The sequence below is a fragment of the Callorhinchus milii genome, unplaced genomic scaffold (assembly GCF_018977255.1).
Source record: "Callorhinchus milii isolate IMCB2004 unplaced genomic scaffold, IMCB_Cmil_1.0 Scaffold12, whole genome shotgun sequence".
Lineage (NCBI taxonomy): Eukaryota > Metazoa > Chordata > Chondrichthyes > Chimaeriformes > Callorhinchidae > Callorhinchus > Callorhinchus milii.
Window position 1 is genome coordinate 8330578 of NW_024704753.1, and position 19131 is coordinate 8349708.

General features: G+C 46.0%; 1 protein-coding gene across 7 annotated transcripts in view; it reads left to right on the forward strand.

Annotated features, from left to right (window-relative positions):
- fhit (fragile histidine triad diadenosine triphosphatase) overlaps positions 1 to 19131 on the forward strand; it is a 539096-nt gene that overhangs the window by 396740 nt on the left and 123225 nt on the right. For all 7 annotated transcript variants that reach the window (XM_007895159.2, XM_007895160.2, XM_007895162.2 and 4 more), the window contains one exon: positions 17345 to 17413. In XM_007895159.2, the coding sequence (XP_007893350.1) occupies positions 17345 to 17413 (69 nt within the window). The remainder of the gene's footprint in view (positions 1 to 17344; positions 17414 to 19131) is intronic.

Below are 19131 nucleotides of genomic sequence, written 5' to 3' on the forward strand. Positions count from 1 at the left end.
ATTCTGGATTTTATTTATAGAAGTATTGAATATGACAAGTGTGCAGAACTTTAGTTAGGCTGTAGTTGAAATACTGGTAATTGTTAAATTATTGACCTGTTTAATTCAATCTGGATTAATCAAATATAACCATTTAAACTATTCATTAACTTCTTTAAAGTGATTCAGGCAGATCAGTGATCACTGAGTGAGGCATTCACGCTAATCAGAAGAAGCTCTGGATGTTTTTATTGTCAGTGAGCCTGGAGAGGTGAATACTGTAGTTGTGATGATGGTATAATGTAATAAGGTTTGAAAAACACGACTCATTCATATGAATGATCTTTGGATAAATATAGATGGACTTTATTGATATTGCGCACAATTGCAGCAAAACATATAATTAGCACTAGCTGTACCTTGGTGTTATCTTCAAATAAAAATTCTAACTTTCCTGAAGGTTTGAAAATGGATAGATCAAAAGAGCTTTCAGTTTTGAAAGTGCTGCACTGAACATGACAAATTATACTTTAAGAATGTTAATGTCCATTTTGCTTTAGAATTACCAAATTAGTTATAAAAATAACAATAGGGGCAAGATGTTTTTGGTATTTAATTGAATAGTAAGCATCCAGCAGTGAAGTCTTTTCTGATTCAGAGAGATGAGATAATTACAGGGCCCAGGGGTTGGATTACTCGCAATAGATAAAGCTCTAGGGTAGACGAAGGTCTATGCATTAATTGTGAAGAATGAGGTGAATATTTCAATGTTAACAGCGGGTTTCCTTGTAGCAATGCTGTGGTTTACCGCCTCGTATTTAACTTTCAGATCATCACACGTTTTTAGAGCTGTAAATTATGGAGTGAAAATGAAAAAGAATAAAAATTTGGATTTCAGGCAAAGAAACTTTACATTTTAAAAAAATGAATTTTCTTTCAAGGGTTCCTGGTGGTTCAGCTTTCTCTTCAGCTGTATGTAAACAATGGTTCTGTTAATTGACAGGAGTTGATCTTTTGTACATTTCAATCATTTCAATTGATTCTGTATTTTCCCACCAACAACTTCCCAAGTGAACAAAGTAGCCAGAGAGAATTAAGTGCAGAAGAAACACACCTACAATGGAATGCCAAGGACCCTCCGAATGAAAGCTAAGAGCTCTACCACTAGCAAAACATTGGATTTAACTATTTTAAACCTTCCAGCATGACCTTGAACCCTTAGTTGCTAATATCTTAAATCCTAAAACTCAGAAGCATTGGATTGTTCATATACTGCAGACTATTTAAAACTTGTTTTATTTGTCTAGGTGACATTACCTCCTGAAATTCATTGACATTTAATGCAAATGAGGTTGCAACATATCCTAGGTGTGAATCTTTTAATCCAGATTTTAATGTTATTCACACCCCTCTCATTCAGCATCTGACACTTCATCTGTTTGCTGTCAGATGTTTCTAGTCTGTAATCTGACAGCTCAGCAATACGATTCCACTTCCCAATAGCTTCTTTCTCTTTAGTTTTTAGAAACTTGTGCTGTGTTCTTTTTATTTGTGATTAACACAACAAATGACATAAATATAATAAAAAATAATACGTGCATTTGATATAGCACTTTTCATGTCTTCAAGCCATCTCAAAGCGCTTCACAGAATATACTGTAAAGTGAATTGACTGTATATTGGGTGTGAGAAAAGTGGCACACAATTGCGCACAACAGTGTCTCACAAACAGTCGTGGATTGAGAGACCAAATTATTATTTTTTTTGAAGGAATTATTACCCCCGGAAAAGCCAATCGACTGCCAGCTTCCTACTTACTGCTAGGTAAACAGAGGCGTGTGGAGTAAGGAAACTTGCCCAACATTTTGCCCTGCCAGGAATCGAACCCAGTTCCTCTCGATTGTGAGGCAAGTGCTTTAACTGCTAAGCTACAGGACTCCACTTCTGGAAGGAAAACACAAAATATTGCTTATTTTCTCAAATAGAGAATCCAGTCCACGGCAGCCGAAAGGTTGGTCCACCCTGGTTTAGAGCACTTGCCTTGAAAGCGAGAGTCCTCGGTTCCTGCAGTGATTGTCCTGATAAATTTGATTGTATGCTTCAGAATCTGAATTGTGAAGTCCTGTGGATTGGGGAGTGAGGAGGTTGGAGAGGTAGGGAGGTGCCAGAGAGTGAAGGGATTTGAACATGAGAGTGAGGATCTTGAAGTCAATCCGTTTGGTAATGTGGAGCCAGTGGAGCTTGGCCAGAACTGGTGAGATGGGCATACGGAGTTTGATCCAGGTAAGAATGCGGGCTGAATGAGTTCTGAATGAGCTGGATCTTTTGAAAGTGGAGCTGGGAAGACCGTCGAGGAGTGCCATTTTGAGTAATCCAGGTGGGAGGGCAGAAACGCATCCATGAGGATTTTGGCTGCATTTGGGGTAATTTACCTCTGTAGGCGGGCAATGTGGCAGAGGTGGATGAAGGTGGTCCTGGTCAGGGACTGGATGTGGGGGAGGAAGGACAGCTGGGTGTTGAACCGGACGCCTAGATTGCCCACTGGTTCGGTGAGTGTGAAGGAGAACCCAGGGAGGTTGAGGAGTTCAGATCTGCAGGAGTGAAGACACTGATGGGAGCCAAGGAGTATGGCTTCCGTCTTTTCCACATTCAGCTGCAGGAAGTTTGTACTCATCCAAGCTCTGATGTTTGCCAGACAAGCTGATAGAACATCGACGGAACTGGAGTTAGTACTGGAGGAGGCAAAGTAGATTTGTGTGTCATCCACATATATGTGGCAGTTTACTCCGTCTGCGGATGACATCGCCCAGAGGAAGCATATAGATAAGGAAAAGAAGAGGGCCAAGTTTGGAGCCCTGAGGTGCCCCGCAGGTGACCGGGGGGGAGCGGGAGTGGAAACCATTTGCTGAGATGAATAATAATAATAATAATAATAATCCTTGCATTTGATATAGCGCTTTTCACGTCGGGAGGACGTCCCAAAGCGCTTCACAGAACACACTGTAAAGTGAATTGACTGTATATTTGTGGGCGAACGCCGCAGCCAATTGCGCACAGCAATGTCCCACAAACAGTCGTAGATTGAAAATGACCAATTTATTATTGTTTTTGGTTTTGGAGGGATTATTATTAGGCGTGGGGAGTAAGGAAACTTGCCCAAGGTTTCGCCCTCTGCCTGGAATTGAACTCAGGTCTCCCGCTTGCAAAGCGAGTGCTCTAACCACTGAGCTACAGGACTCCGAAATGGAGGCAGTTGGTTAAGTAGGACTGTGTGAGGACGGTCACACTAAGGTAGATGGGGGAGGAGAGGTGGTGGAGGAGGATTGCGTGGTCGACTGTGTCGAACGCGGCAGAGAATTCCAGGGTGATGAGGAAGCAGAGGGAATATTAGTATTATTAATATGAACAGTGCTCTTAAAACACAGTGAAAAAATTCTGATGAATGTGTAATCTGCTAATCACTTTAGATAGTGCCATTAGAGTATTAGTGAATGATCAGTTGCAACCAGTTTGTAATAAGACAGACTTTAAGTGGTTTCAGCTTGATGGGCTAAATGGCTTTTTATTCATTGTTATATTCTTGTGATTCTAATGAGTGCTGTGATTTATAATAATTTTATGAAATGTACAATTTGGAACTGAAAAACCAAATTACTTCTTCACAATGCTTTGCGGGATTCTCGTCCATTTTTAGAGGGGTAAATGTGTCTTTGGGTTATTCCTGATTACAAATGTTTGTTAGAAAATGAGCATTTTGTCATCTGAATCAAAAAGAATGTGGGTTGCTCTGCAGAAATAGTTCTATTTTGTCCAGTGGATAAATATTGGTTTTGTTTCCAAACCGTAGCAACGTTTGTGTTACACCAATACCCTTAAAACATTAATCTACTTTTCTGAGCTGCTACAGAGATGACATTTTAAAAATGTTTCTTCACAGTCCCCTTAATAATAATCTTGCTTTCTTGCATTTGATATAATGCCTTATGTCATCAAAACATCTCAAAGCACTTCACAGGATTTACTGTAAAGTAGTGATTGTATAAAATTTGACTCCAGGATTGTGTGGAGAGAGTAAAGTGGGAAATAATGATAATAAATATTCCATTTTCTATAGAGCCTACAACATTGGAACACCTCAAAGGTAATTACTGTGCCTGTATTTGTGGACCAAAGCAGCAGCCAATTTGCATGCAATGATCCCCCATAAACAACTACAGGAGAACGTTAAATTTTCTTTGGTGGATTGTTGGCAAATATACAGTCAATTCACTTTACAGTGTGTTCTGTGAAACGCTTTGGGACGTCCTCCCGACGTGAAAAGCGCTATATCAAATGCAAGGATTATTATTATTATTATTAAGGATACTGGGAAAACTCCATTCTCTTTCCAAATAGAGCGATTGGATTTTTAACGTCCACCTGAATAGGCAGACAGGACCTTGGTTTAACATCTCATCTGTAGGATGGCACCTCTGACAATGCAGCGCAATCAAATGCAATCAAACTGATTGTGGATAAATTGGAATAAAACAGGAGTGTGGCACTGTCAGTCAAACAGAGCAATTTCAATCTGACATTGACATTATCTCGACTGTCGCCATGGAAACAAGTATTTTTAAAAATATAATTTTCATATGCAAGGCAAAATATAATTCAACACTACTCCATTTTTTAAAAAAATCACATAGTTGGATAATGGATTAATTCTTTATCAGGAACTGTTGTTTTATTTCAAGCTTGGCTTGGGCCTCATGGTGAGGATGCACCTTTAAAGCATCACTGTGCTGATTAACAGCGGTGTTATGAGAGTGGAGCAGAGATGGGGTAAGCAGTATTCTGTGGATCAGGTGATTAAGTCTGTGATCCCTACTCACCTGCTCTTCTTAGGTATGTCACCCTGGGAAAGTGACCTACAAAGGCTAAACCTAATTCCACACTGACAGCAAAGGAAAGACTTGGACCAGCATGCTATCTCTGAGCAGCACAATACCTGTGAGCTCTCCGAGGCAGGAATGGTGCAGAGACCCAAAGATAGAGAACGCTTCACCGTCAACAAAAAAAAACAAAATCCAAAACCCAGGCTTTCCTTTTACTTCTTCCCTTTTTTTTCACTTAAATTGCGATCCTGAAGAATGCTTTCAGACTTCCACCTGACATGAAAGGCATTTTATAAATATAAACGGTGTATTGTGTACTCATACCCTTCACACAACATCGGAAATGCTGGAGATGTATAGACGGTCAATCTAAAAGAGACAGTCAGGTTGACAATTTGGGTGCCTTCAGACAATGTTGTACTTGTGTATTATGTGGAAGCATGAAGCAGATTGCAGTATAACATCCCCGTCAGTTTCTTTCCCTGGGCGACACCACGTTGTATGTATTTACATACAGACAAATAATTTCCAAAAACAAATTTTCACATCAAAGATTTCGGGCCTCCTTTGGGATCAGAAAATATGTTTACAAAACTTATGCAGGAGCTATAAGGGTGAGTTAAATGATAATCCTAAAGGAATCCAGAGGGCATGATTTGGGTGTTCTCCTTGTGGCATGCTGTTATGCTCCTTTTGAGCATGTTCCTTCGGGTGCAAGTTTGTATCCTCCACAGAGCTCCAATGATAACATGTGGGTGGGGTTAATGCTGTCAATATGTAAATGCCTGTAATGAACGCTGAGTTATTTTGGGGAGCATGATCCAGCTCACGAATAAGTGACCTTATTACCTTATTGAATGCATTGCCGTTTGTTTAAAACAGCAGTGTTCAGTTAAAATAAGTACAAGCTGAAGCAACGTGATTACTTAGGAAAGACAAATCACTGTTAATTTACCGCATCTCCACTTAGCAGTCCTTCAAGCATCTTTGAAAGGCAATGAAGTACAAAAAAAGCCATAAATTTGAAACAAATTTTATGAATAACTGATCAAAAGGAGAATCTAAAACTTGAAATAATTTGTTGAATTTTCCAAAGGTCATTGTTAGTTAAATGTGCAAATGAAAGTAAAAGATTGAAGGGTGTTTGAAGTGGTTGAGGGCTTTAATAACTAGCGAGCTGGAAAGATAAATGTGTCACAATAATTAGAAATTTCTCGCATAAACAGATTCTCAAACTTCATTGCAGTTTTTAAATAATTTATAATAATAATAATAATAGTCCTTGCATTTGATATAGCGCTTTTCACGTCGGGAGGACGTCCCAAAGCGCTTCACAGAACACACTGTAAAGTGAATTGACTGTATATTTGTGGGCGAACGCGGCAGCCAATTGCGCACAGCAATGTCCCACAAACAGTCGTGGATTGAAAATTACCAATTTATTATTGTTTTTTGTTTTGGAGGGATTATTATTAGGTGTGTGGAGCAAGGAAACTTGCCCAAGGTTTCGCCCTGTCTGGAATTGAACTCAGGTCTCTCGCTTGCAAAACGAGTGCTCTAACCACTGAGCTACAGGACTCCACGAATTTATCTAAGACTAACATAAAAATAATTGGTGGCAGCATTGGGTTTGACAATGAATGTCATTGTATTCTCAAATGCATTGACTGCATTGCATCTTTTCGATTGTAACCAAGATTTACCCGAGCAGAGAGCCCAGGAGGGTGAGGAGGGAATGGAGTGAGGAGGAACAGAGTCAGAATTTTGTTCGGGAATTCGGTGCAGGTGAGAACTTGTAAAGGAGAAACAAAACCCCCAAGAGCCTGCACAAAAGGTCACATTCCTGTGGCGGTAGGTGTTGAGTAGGCGTTTAGTATATAAGGAGTCTGAGCAAGGGAATAAAAGGTGTGAAAATACTTGTTTTTACCTATTTACCCTGAAACTGTTGAGATATGTTACAAATCATGTCTGAAAACGTGGCAGCACAGCTGAGACCCGTTCCATGCATACTGTGTGCCATGTGGGAAGTCCAGGATGGTTCATGTGTTCTGGACAAACACGTGTGTAGGAAGTGCCTCTGGCTGCTTGAGCTCAGGATCGCTGAGCTTGAGGAGAGGCTACAGTCACTACATAGGATACGGGATGTTAAAGAATTTATGGATCGAAGTTTTCAAGAGATGGTCACCCCACATCCACAGAGAGTTCAGGAGGTGGTCACCCCACAGCCACAGAGAGTTCAGGAGGTGGTCACCCCACATCCACAGAGAGTTCAGGAGGTGGTCACCCCACAGCCACAGAGAGTTCAGGAGGTGGTCACCCCACATCCACAGAAAGTTCAGGAGGTGGTCACCCCACAGCCACAGAGAGTTAAGGAGGTGGTCACCCCACAGCCACAGAGAGTTTAGGAGGTGGTCACCCCACAGCCACAGAGTGTTTAGGAGGTGGTCACCCCACAGCCACAGAGAGTTCAGGAGGTCGTCACCCCACAGCCACAGAGGGCTCAGAGGAAGGGTGACCATCCGACATGGAGCAAAAAAAGATCAGGCAGTACAGAAATCCCCTAAGAGTGTGGCACTCACAAACCGGTTCTCGGTACTGGATACCAGTGAGGACGCCTCAGGCGAGAAGAGTCAAAAGGTAATAGATGTTCAGGGGGACAAGGGGAAAAACACCAACGCTGTTGTTATCGGCGATACAACAGTTAAAGGGATAGACAGGCGTTTCTGCCATAAAAGATGGGACTCGCGCATGGTATGCTGCCTCCCTGGGGCCAGGGTGCATGACGTCACAGAACGGGTGCAAAATATACTACAGGGGGAAGGGGAAAATCCGGAAGATGTGGTCCATGTTGGGATCCATGATGTAGATGCTAAAAGGACTGAGACCCTACAGGGAGAATATCATAAGCTTGGGAAGAAGCTAAAGAGCAGGACCTCAATAGTGGTGATCTCGGGATTACTCCCAATGCCTTATGCAAGTGAATACCAAACCGGGAGGATCAAACTTATGAATGCCTGGCTGGAGAAATGGTGCAGGAAGGAGGGCTTCAGGTTTCTGAACCACTGGGACCACTTCTGGGGCAGATGGGATCTGTACACAAGGGATGGGTTACACCGGAGCAGGGCTGGGACCAATGTCATTGCAACAAGGATAACAAATGCTGTGGGGAAGCGTTTAAACTGATTTCAAGGGGGGATGGGGATCAGAATGTAGCATTAAGGAGGGGAAACGAGTTACATAGTGGTCAAGGAGAGATAAATAGAAATGAAACAAGGAATAGTCCAGCAAAAAGTGGAAAGAGACGGGGGAGAAATATAGAGCGGATTAAGCCGGTCTTGGAGTGCATGTGTGTAAATGCACGGAGCATGACCAATAAGAGTGGTGAGCTGCGGCTCAAGTTGCCACATTGGGTTATAATGTAGTGGCAATTACCGAGACTTGGCTCAAGCAAGGACAGGAATGGGAGCTGAATATTCCTATTCAGGAAGGATAGGGAAGGGAAAAAAGGAGGAGAGGCGGCAATACTCATTAGGGACACGGTCGTGGTCCTGGAAAAGGACGATGTGTTAGAGGGTCCAAAAACTGAATCTATTTGGTTAGAGTTATGCAGCAGAAAAGGAGCTGTTACTCTGTTAGGTATTTACTATAGACCTCCAAATAGTAAGATGGAGATAGATGAGCAAATCTGCAAGCAGATTTCGGAGAGATGCAAAACCAATAGAGTAGTGACAATGGCGAACTTCAGTTATCCTAACATAGACTAACATAGACTGGGAAACACACAGCGTAAAGGGCAAGGAAGGGGAGGAATTTCTGTAATGCGTGCAGGAGAACTTTCTGGATCAGTATGTTTCCAGCCCAACAAGGAAGGAAGCAGTGCTCAACTTAGTTCTGGGAAATGAAGTGGGGCAAATGGAACAGGTTTCAGTCGGAGAGCATCTGGACAACAGTGATCACAATATCATTAGGTTCAGAATAGTTATGGAAAAGGACAACAATCAATCAAAGGTAAAGACCCTCAACTGGAAGCGGACTAATTTCAGTGAGCTAAAAAGGGACCTGGCCAAGATAGATTGGAAAGAAAGATTGGCAGGTAAGATAGCAAACGAACAATGGGAAGTCTTCAAGGAGGAGATAATTCGGGGACAGAGCAAATACATTCCCACAAAGGGGAAAGGTAGGACAGTCAAACCTCCATGGATAACTAAGGAAATTGGGATTAAAATAAAACAGAAAAAGAGGCTTATGACAAATGTCAGATCCAAAACACACAGGATAATCAAACTGAATATAGGAAGTACAGAGGAGAAGTGAAAAGCGAAATAAGAGGGGCGAAGAGATTGTACGAGAAAAGATTAGCAGGAAACATAAAAGGGAACCCTAAGGTATTTTACAAGCATATCAAGAGTAAAAGGTTAGTCAAAGGTAGGGTGGGTCCAATTAGGGACCATAGTGGAAATCTTGTTGAGGCAGAGGGCATGGCTGATGTACGAAATAAGTACTTTGCAACTGTCTTCACAAAAGAAGACGATGAAACCAATGCCACAATATCGCAGGTGTGTGAACAGAAATTGGATATGATAAAAATCAGCGGAGAGAAGGTACTAAAAAGGCGTCCGCACGAGATGCATCCTAGGTTACTGAGGAAAGCAAGGGTGGAAATAGCAGAGGCTCTGGCCACAATCTTTCAATCCTCTTTGGACACTGGAGTGGTGCCAGAGGACTGAAAGATTGCAAATGTTACTCCCCTGTACAAAAAGGAGCAAAAGATTAAACCGGAGAACTACAGGCCATTTAGCCTAATATCAGTAACTTCAGTAATAAGGAAACTTCTGGAGACTATAATCTGGGACAATATAAATTCTCACTTAGAAAAATATGGTTTAATGAAGGACAGTCAACACGGATTTGTTAAAGGCAGATCGTGTCTGACAAACCAAATAGAATTTTTTGATGAAGTGACTGAGAGGGTGGATGAAGGTAGTGCAGTAGATGTAGTTTATCTAGATTTTCAAAAGGCATTTGGCAAAGTGCCACATAAGAGGCTTATAAACAAAATAGAAGCCCACGGTATTAAAGGGACTGTGGCAACATGGATCCAGAACTGGCTTGGAGACAGAGAGCAGAGAGTGGTAGTAAACGGTTGCTTTTCTGACTGGAGGGAGGTGTGTACTGGTGTCCCTCAGGGGTCGGTATTGGGACCACTGTTCTTTCTGATCTATATTAATAATCTGGACCTGGATATAGGGAACACAATATCCACATTTGCAGAGGACACTAAGCTAGGAAAAATACTTAATGGTGAGGAGGATAGCAACAGACTCCAAGAGGACTTAGACAGATTGGTAAAATGGGCAGAAACGTGGCAGATGAGATTCAATGTGGAGAAATGCAAAGTGTTGCATTTTGGTAGGAAGAATGAGGAGAGGCAATATAAGCTGATGGTACAATCTTAAAGGAGGCAAATGAACAGAGAGACCTGGGGATCCACATAAGCAAATCTCTGAAGGTGGCAGGACAGGTAGATAAAGCTGTTAAAAAAGCATACTGGATACAACGCTTTATAATACAAAAGTCAGGAGGTTATGTTGAATATTCATAAAATGCTGGTTAGGCCTCAGTTGGAGACTACGTTCAGTTCTGGGCACTGCACTTTAGGGCATTGGAGAGGGTGCAAAGGAGGTTTACCAGGATGGTACCAGGAATGAAGGACCTTAGTCATGCGGAGAGGTTAGCGAAACTAGGATTATTCTCCCTGGAGCAGAGAAGATTAAAAGGGGATTTAATAGAGGTTTTCAAGATCATGAACGGATTTGATTGGTTGAACCGGGAAAAACTGTTTCCACTGGCATGTGGGTCAGTAACCCGAGGACACCGATTTAAGATAGCTGTTAAAAGAAACAGAGGGGACGTTAGGAATTTTTTTTTCACTCAGCGAGTTGGGTGACCCGCAGCGAGGCTGACTTGAGGTCTGAGGATTTCCCATGTGAGGAGTTTTATGCCCCGAGCGGCGACAAGGCCCAGCGCAGGGCCTGAGGCCGCCCGGTGCGGTGTGGAGGGACTCGCGAGGGACTCACCGCCTCGGCTGGTCCACACCAGCAGCGCCCGCGCCACCATCCCTGACTCTCTGAGGGCTCAACCAATCAGCAACCGGCTGCCGCGTGACCTCATCCCGCCCACCTCACAGAATCTCGAGGCCAGGACTCACTGGGAAGACATCACGGCCCCATCTCCTCACTGAGCCTTCACCAACCCAGCCCAGTCCAGCTCAGCCCAGATCAGCCCAGTCCAGTCCAGCTCAGCCCAGATCAGCCCAGTCCAGATCAGCCCAGCTCAGCTCAGGCCAGCTCAGCCCAGCCCAGATCAGCTCAGCCTAGCCCAGCCCAGTCCAGCTCAGCCCAGTCCAGCTCAGATCAGCCCAGCCCAGTCCAGCTCAGCCCAGCTCAGCCCAGTCCAGCTCAGATCAGCCCAGTCCAGCTCAGCCCAGCCCAGCTCAGCCCAGCCCAGCTCAGCCCAGTCCAGCTCAGCCCAGTCCAGTCCAGTCCAGCCCAGCCCAGCCCAGCCCAGTCCAGCCCAGGCCCACCATGGTAGATGCCATCAGCTAACCTACAGCACCCACCCTGACTGCCTCTGCCCCCACTCTCGCCGCAAGGTCCACCAGCCCTCAATCATGGGAGTCAACCTTTCCTCCCTCACTCACATCCCCATCCAACCTGTCTGCCCACCCCCTCACACGCCTCATCCCCCCCACGCTCCCACCACTAACTGTCCCCTCCGCATCAGTCTGCAGAACGTCCGCTCACTAACCAACAAGTCCCTCACAATCCATGACCTCACCGTCGAAGAAAATATCGACATCCTCGCCCTCACCGAAACCCGGGTCACCTCAGGCAACACCTTCCTGCTAGTTGAGGCCACACCTCCAGGTTACACCTTTCACCAAACCCCATGGCCTAATCGCCGTGGCGGTGGTGTGGCGCTTATCTTCCGGTCTCCACTCGGCCTTTCCCCTTACTCCTCCAGAACCTTCCCCTCCTTTGAACACCTTACCCTTTACCACCCCTCCAGGCTTTCCTTCCAAATCCTCCTTGTTTACCGTACCCCCAAGTCTTCCCCCACCTTCCTCTCGGACATCTCCACCTTCCTATCTTCCCTCTCCCTCTGCTCTGAATGCCTCCTAATCTTAGACTACTTTAGCGTCCACTTCACCCCCTCCTGCTCTACTTCTGCCGACTTCTCTCTCCTCTCTTCCCTTAACCTCTCCCTCCTCATCCACTCTCTCACCCACGACTGTGGCCACCTCCTTGACCTGGTAATCACCCGGGGCTTCACATCACCATCATCGATAAAGCCATCTCGGACCACCACTTCATCTCCCTCAACACCTCAGTACCCCTTCCCCTTTCCCAACCCTCCTCCATCACATACTGTTCATGGAAAAAAATTTCCTCCCTCTCCCTCTCCACTTGCCCTGGAGTCATTCTAACTCCTACACCTCTGGCCCTCACTGACCTACCTCCCCTCTTCACTCTCTTTTATCCACAACTCCCTCTCCTCCATTCTGGACTCCCTTGGCCTCCTCACCTCCCGAACTGCCTCATACTCCCGTAAATCCCCCTGGTACACCAGCCATCTGCGTTTCCTCAAGGCACAAGTGCGAGCTGCCGAACGCACCTGGACCAAATCCAAACTAACGGTCCATCGGCAGATTTGGCTTCACCACACCAAGACCTACCACTGCGCTCTTGCCTCTGTCAAATCCTCCTCCTACTCCAAGGTTATCTTAGAGGCAAAGGACAACCCCAGGCTTCCCTTTTCCACCACAAACCGTCTCCTCCATCCACCTTCCCATGCTCTCCTCAAACTCTGGCCCTCCCTGACCAAACTGTGAGGAGATGCTGAAGTTCCTCAAAACTAAAATCGAGGGGATACATTCAGCCACCTCAGCCCTGTCCACCGCCGCCCCCACATCACCTCTCCCTCATGACCCACCCCCCACCCATCCCCCCCTATACTCCTTCAACCCTATCTCTCCCTCCTCTCTCACCACGACTGTCCTCAAACTCAAACCCACCACCTGCTCCCTTGATCCTATCCCCACCTCTCTCCTCATCTCCCAACTCCACCTTTTGGCCCCTCTCCTGTCCGAAATCATCAACCTCTCCTTATCCACCAGTTCAGTTCCCACCCTCTTAAAAACAGCCGTCATCACCCCCATCTTGAAAAAACCTTCCCTGGATCCATCCCTCCTCTCCAGCTACCGCCCCATCTCTAACCTCCCATTCCTCTCCAAGATTCTGGAACGAGTCGTCACCTTCCAGCTCCGCTCCTTTCTTTCGAGTTGTCGCTTCCCAGCTGTGCTCTTTCCTCTTGAGATGTCGCCTCCCAGCTGCGCTCTTTCCTCTGAGTTGTCGCCTTCCAGCTGCGCTCTTTCCTCTGAGTTGTCGCCTCCCAGCTGCGCTCTTTCCTCTGAATTGTCGCCTCCCAGCTGCGCTCTTTCCTTTCCACCCATTCATTATTCGAACCCCTTCAGTCGGGTTTCCGTGCTGCCCACAGCACAGAAACTGCCCTGGTCAAGGTCACCAATGACATCCTGACCATCTGTGACCAGGGCTCCCTCTGCCTCCTCGTCCTTCTCGACCTATCGGCAGCATTCGATACGGTCGACCACGCTATCCTCCTCCACCGCTTGTCCTCCCACCTCAACCTTCAAGGCACTGTCCTTGAGTGGTTTAAGGCGTACCTCTCCCACCGTCTTCATTTTGTTTCCACAAACGGCTTTTCCTCCGGCCCCCGCACTGTCTCATGCGGTGTCCCTCAAGGCTCTGTCCTCGGTCCCCTCCTCTTCACCCTCTATATGCTCCCCCTTGGTGACATCATCCGCAGACATGGGGTTAACTTCCACATGTATGCGGATGACACCCAACTCTACCTTTCCTCCTCTACCCTCACCTCCACGACCACCGATGTCCTGACAGCTGCCTGTCCGACATCGAGTCCTGGACGAGAGACAACTTTCTTCAGCTCAACGTGCGTAAAACTGAGGCCCTCCTGATTGGCTCACGTCAGCGCCTCCGCACCTCAGGCGCTGACAGCATCAGCATCCAAGGCTGCACTCTCCACCTCTCAAAGCCGGTCAGGAACCTCGGGGTTCTGTTCGACCCTGAGCTGTCCTTTCTCCCCCATATCCGCGCCACAACTGGCACCGCCTTCCATCACCTCCGGAATGTCGCCAGACTACGGCACTACCTCACCCCTCACGCTGCTGAAACTCTGGTCCACGCCTTTATCACCTCAAGGCTGGACTATGGGAACTCTCTCTTCGTCGGCCTTCCCGGCACCTCCCTCCACAAGCTGCAGGTCATTCAGAACTCTGCAGCTCGTGTACTGTCCCGCACCAGGCTTCGCGACGACATCACTCCCACCCTCGCTCGCCTCCACTGGCTCCCCATCCCCCAGAGGATCGAATTCAAGATCCTCACCCTCACTTACAAGGCCATTCACGGCCTTGCTCCCTCCTACCTCTCTGACCTACTATCCCCCTACTTACCTGCCCGTACCTTCCGTTCCTCTGGCTCCGGTCTGCTCCACATCTCCGCCCCAACCGCCCGACCATCGGTGGCCGGGCCTTCAGCCTCTCAGCCCCTAGGCTTTGGAACTCTATCCCCCAGTGCCTTCGCCGCTTCCTCCCTTTCCTCCTTCAAGGCCGGTCTCAAGACCTTTCTCTTTGACCGTGCCTTCAGCTCCCCTCTTGACTCTCTGCCCCCTCCTCGCTGCCTCCCTTCCCACCCCTCACCCTGACCATTTCCCCCCTGCTCGGGTCCTGACCCAACTGTACAGCGCCTTGGGACGTCCTCCCGACGTGAAAGGCGCTCTATAAATGGAATCTTGTTGGTGTTGTTTCTTGCCATTCCCTCTTTGAACTCCTCCAATCCGGCTTCCGCGCTGCCCACAGCACGGAAACAGCCCTGGTCAAAGTCACTAATGACATTCTGAACATCTGTGATCAGGGCTCCCTCTGCCTCCTTGTCCTCCTCGACCTCTCTGCCGCCTTCGACACTGTCGACCACTCCATCCTCATACACCGCCTCTCCGCTTTACTCAATCTTCACGGACCTGCACGAACCTTACCTGGTTTGATTCCTATCTCTCTCACGGTCTCCACTTTGTTGCCTCTAACGGTTTCTCCTCCAGGCCCTTCACTGTCATGTCTGGCTTCCCCAGGGCTCTGTCCTTGGCCCTCTCTCTCCTCTTTAATATGCTCCCCCTTGGTGACATCATCTGCAGACATGGGGTCAACTTCCATGTGTATGCGGATGACACCCAACTCTATCTTTCTGCCCCCACCCTCAACTCCAGGACCACTGCTGACCTGACAGACTGTCTGTCGGACACCAAGTCCTGGATGAGGGCAAATTTCCTACAGTTGAATGTGAACAAGACTGAGGCCCTCCTGATTGACTCGCGCCAGCGCCTCAGCACCTCAGGCTCTGGCAGCATCAACCTCCCCCCTCTGCTGGCTGCAGATAATCCAGAACTCTGCAGCCCGTGTCCTCTCCCGCATCAAACTCAGTGACCCCATCTCCCCCACTCTTGCCTGACTCCATTGGCTCCCTATCCTTCAGAGTATCCAGTTCAAGATCCTGGTCCTCACCTACAAAGCCGTCCAAGACCTCGCCCCATCCTACATCTGCAACCTCCTAACCCCCTACCAACCTGCCCGTTCCCTCCGCTCAGCCGGCTCTGGCCTGCTCCATGTCCCCCACCCACCCGCCCCACCATTGGCAGGAGAGCCTTCAGCCACTCTGCCCCCAACCTTGGAATTCCATCCCCTAGTTACTCTGCCTCGCCCCCTCCTTAGCCTCCTTCAAGTCCCACCTCAAGACCGTCCTCTTCAACCATGCCATCGGCCACCCCCCTTCCTCTCCCGCCCCTTCTCTCCCCCGACCCCAGCTTGGGTCTCAAATGCTGTACTCTGTCCAGTGCCTTGGGATGTCCTCCCAATGTGAAAGGTGCTATACAAATGTAATCTTGTTGTTGTATCTTGTTGTTGTTGGGATCTGCAATGCATTACCTGAAAGGATAGTGGAAGCTGATTCAATAACAACTTTTAGGAGAGAAGTAGATGGGTATTTGGGGAGGACAGGATTGCAGGGCTATGGAGACAAAGCGGGCCAGTGGGATTGAGTTGGATTGCTCTTTTCAGAGTCGGCGCAGACACAATGGGCCGAATGGCCTCTTTCTGTGCTGTATGATTCTATGAAGATGCGATGGTCCAGGAGAGATGATGATAGCCTGTGATTAAATTACAATGTGATTTGGAACACTATGGCATGGTTAGCTCTGAATTCACTTCCCCTATTTTTGAAACAGTGAGTTTTGTCGTCAGAAATGTATTCCAGTGGGAAGATATGCGCTGAGCATGTGTTAAATGGGAGTGAATGAAGTTGGGATCACACTGTCCCTCTCTGATTCACCTGCTGGCTACTGGACAGAGCACAACTTTGATAGAGGACATCTTTTGCCCACACTATTGCACAATGAGGGTGCATGATGCAAGGGGGTATCACTGAGTGAGCTAAAACTGAGCAGAAAACTAAAATAACTTACAAAGACACAGCAGATTTAGAAGTAGTAACTGGTTAACTGAAAAAACAAATTCTGCTTTCAAGATCCGACTAATTCAGTTCTGTTCACCTCTGCCCATTGCCCAGACTTTATGAACTAAATGCATGACTCATTGTTGCTCTGCGACACAGTAAAAAGTGAAGACTCAGTTTATTCGGATGGTTGAGTATAGTAAAAGTGCAATTTTATTTCTATGCACTTTTTGTATTATGTCTTTGTCCCTGAACTGAATTAATAAGTAGGAATTCACTTAGTTATACACAAGGTCATAAATAAGATCGCTGCTTCTTGATTGCATAGTTACTTTAAGGTCTGTTTCAGTGATATTTTTTTCCCTTTCAAAAAAAATTGATCAAGTTTGCCATGTTTGTCAGTAAGCTGGGATATCAGATAGAAAGTCAAAGGGAGGAAGAATTTTTTTAAAAAAAGATTGTTACAACTTTCACAAACTTTCATAAAAACATTTCAGTAAAATCTATTTTCCACCTTCCATCTCTTCTGCTCTTTCAAATGTCATTAGCTGAAGAGGACTATCACGAAAAATATTTTGAACATGAAAATGTCATCTCCTTAAGTGGCTGCTCAAAGGTGTAAGACAAATTTCCTTCTTCATTCGCACCAGTGAAAAGTGTTTATCTGACATTGTTTTTGCTGGCTGTTTTGTGGGACATTGTTGTGCACCTTTTCTATTACGTCTTTGAACACAGATAGTGTAAACATAGTTAGTGTATCCTGTTTCAAGGACATATAACATGCTATATCAAATGCAAGGATTATTATTATTATTATGTATTTGCTTTGTGATTGATTGCATGTGGGTTGCACCTCTCAAATGATATTTTTTCTCCTTTTGCTTCCAGCATGTACATGTCCATATTCTTCCAAGGAGGACAGGAGACTTTGAAAGAAATGACAACATCTACACAGAGGTATGTTTGTAAACCAGATGCACACAAATCTTGGAAGCTGCTCAGTTCAAGCAAAGGTACTGCATGTCGCTGTAGATGAAAGGAATATTATTATTGCACCTTATAACACCAAAGTGCTTCATGAGTAATTTCGATCAAGTGTTGCAACTTTTTCCTTTCGGACAGATGAGGCTTTGCAGACAGTAGGATCCCTCAAATAGCAAAGTGACCAATTTATCTGGGGAGGAACGAGAAAAGAAACATCCTCTTTTTGTAAATTGTCTTTTAACATTCATCAAAGTAAGCAGATAACACCTCGGTTTAAGGTTGCATCAGAAACACAGAACATCTGAGCAAAGGAGCAGTCCCTCAATGTTGATTTTACACTTGAGAGGCAAGGTAGGGCTTGAGCCCACAGACTTCTGACACCTAGTGCTGCCAGCTGAGTCAATCGTGAATTACTTCAGGTGCCTGTGTCAATAATGTTCTAGCATTGCTCCAGCTTATTCAGATAGCGCACGATTAGTTTCATTCTGTGAAGGAGAATTACTATTTAGTGAAGATTGCTGCAGGTACAGTGCCCACCGTAATATTTAATTACATAGCAATATGTACCACTCAGCTCCTATTAACCGTGCAAGCCAAAGCCCTAATGGGAAGAGTGGTTCTAGCTGGACAAGCAGCGGGAAAGCTTGCCAGACAGCGATATCTATGTGGTTTTAGCTGGTTAGATTCAGCAGTTACCCCAACGCACATTCTAGGCTCCCACAAGTCTTGGTCTTGCCAACCTGCGCTTAATACATTTCAATAAGCTATCTCTGGAATTTCCATGTGTAGGAGGAATTCCATGTGGAATTTCCAGCTTGGGTCCGTAACTCTGTCTGTTCAGCGCCTTGGGACGCTTCCCGATGTGAAAGGCGCTTTACAAATGTCATTTTGTTGTTGTTGTTATTGTTGTTGTTGTAGGTGGGATGCATGGAATTCTCAGTATGCTTTGGATACTCTTAAGCTCGGTGATGGGGTTCCGCTTGGGTCAGACACCCAGCTAATCGCGGTGACAGGTTTCAGACAACTGGGTGACCACAAAAAAAAATCAGCTTTTTGGATGGGGATTTTAACCGCGGTTTAAAACTATTGCCTGCCTTACATAAAATCATAGAATTATACAGAACAGAAGGAGGCCATTCAGCCCATTGTGTCTGTGTCGGCTCTTTGAAAAGAGCTATCCAAATTAATCCCATTCCCCCGCTGTCTCCCCATAGTCCTGCAAACGTGTCCTCCCCAAGTAATTATCTACTTCTTTTAAAAGTAATTATCGACCTGTGTTCTTTCAACCTATGTGGTTTTCTTTCTCTGGCCACAGATAAGACTCCTTCAGGAGACTGGGTGGGAAGGATAAAGGTAGTGGGAATATTAAAGGGAAAAAGTGAATGTTTTATATTCAAGGGGGGAGTGTGCTTTCAAATCAAGCCAGCGTTTTAGCAATCTTTTGGACTATCCTAACACATCCACCCAGTTTGTGATTTTTCTCTGCTCCCCGTGCTGCACTGTGCTCTCAGACTCTTGTATCTGTCGAGTCCTGCAGCTTAATGGTTAGAGCACTCACCTCTAAAGTGAGAGGACCTGGGTTCGATTTCCGGGTAGGGTGAAACATGAGGCAGGTTTCCTTACTCCACATGCCTCTGTTTACCTAACAGTAAGTAGGAACCCGGTTGTTAATCGATTGGGGAATTGCTTTT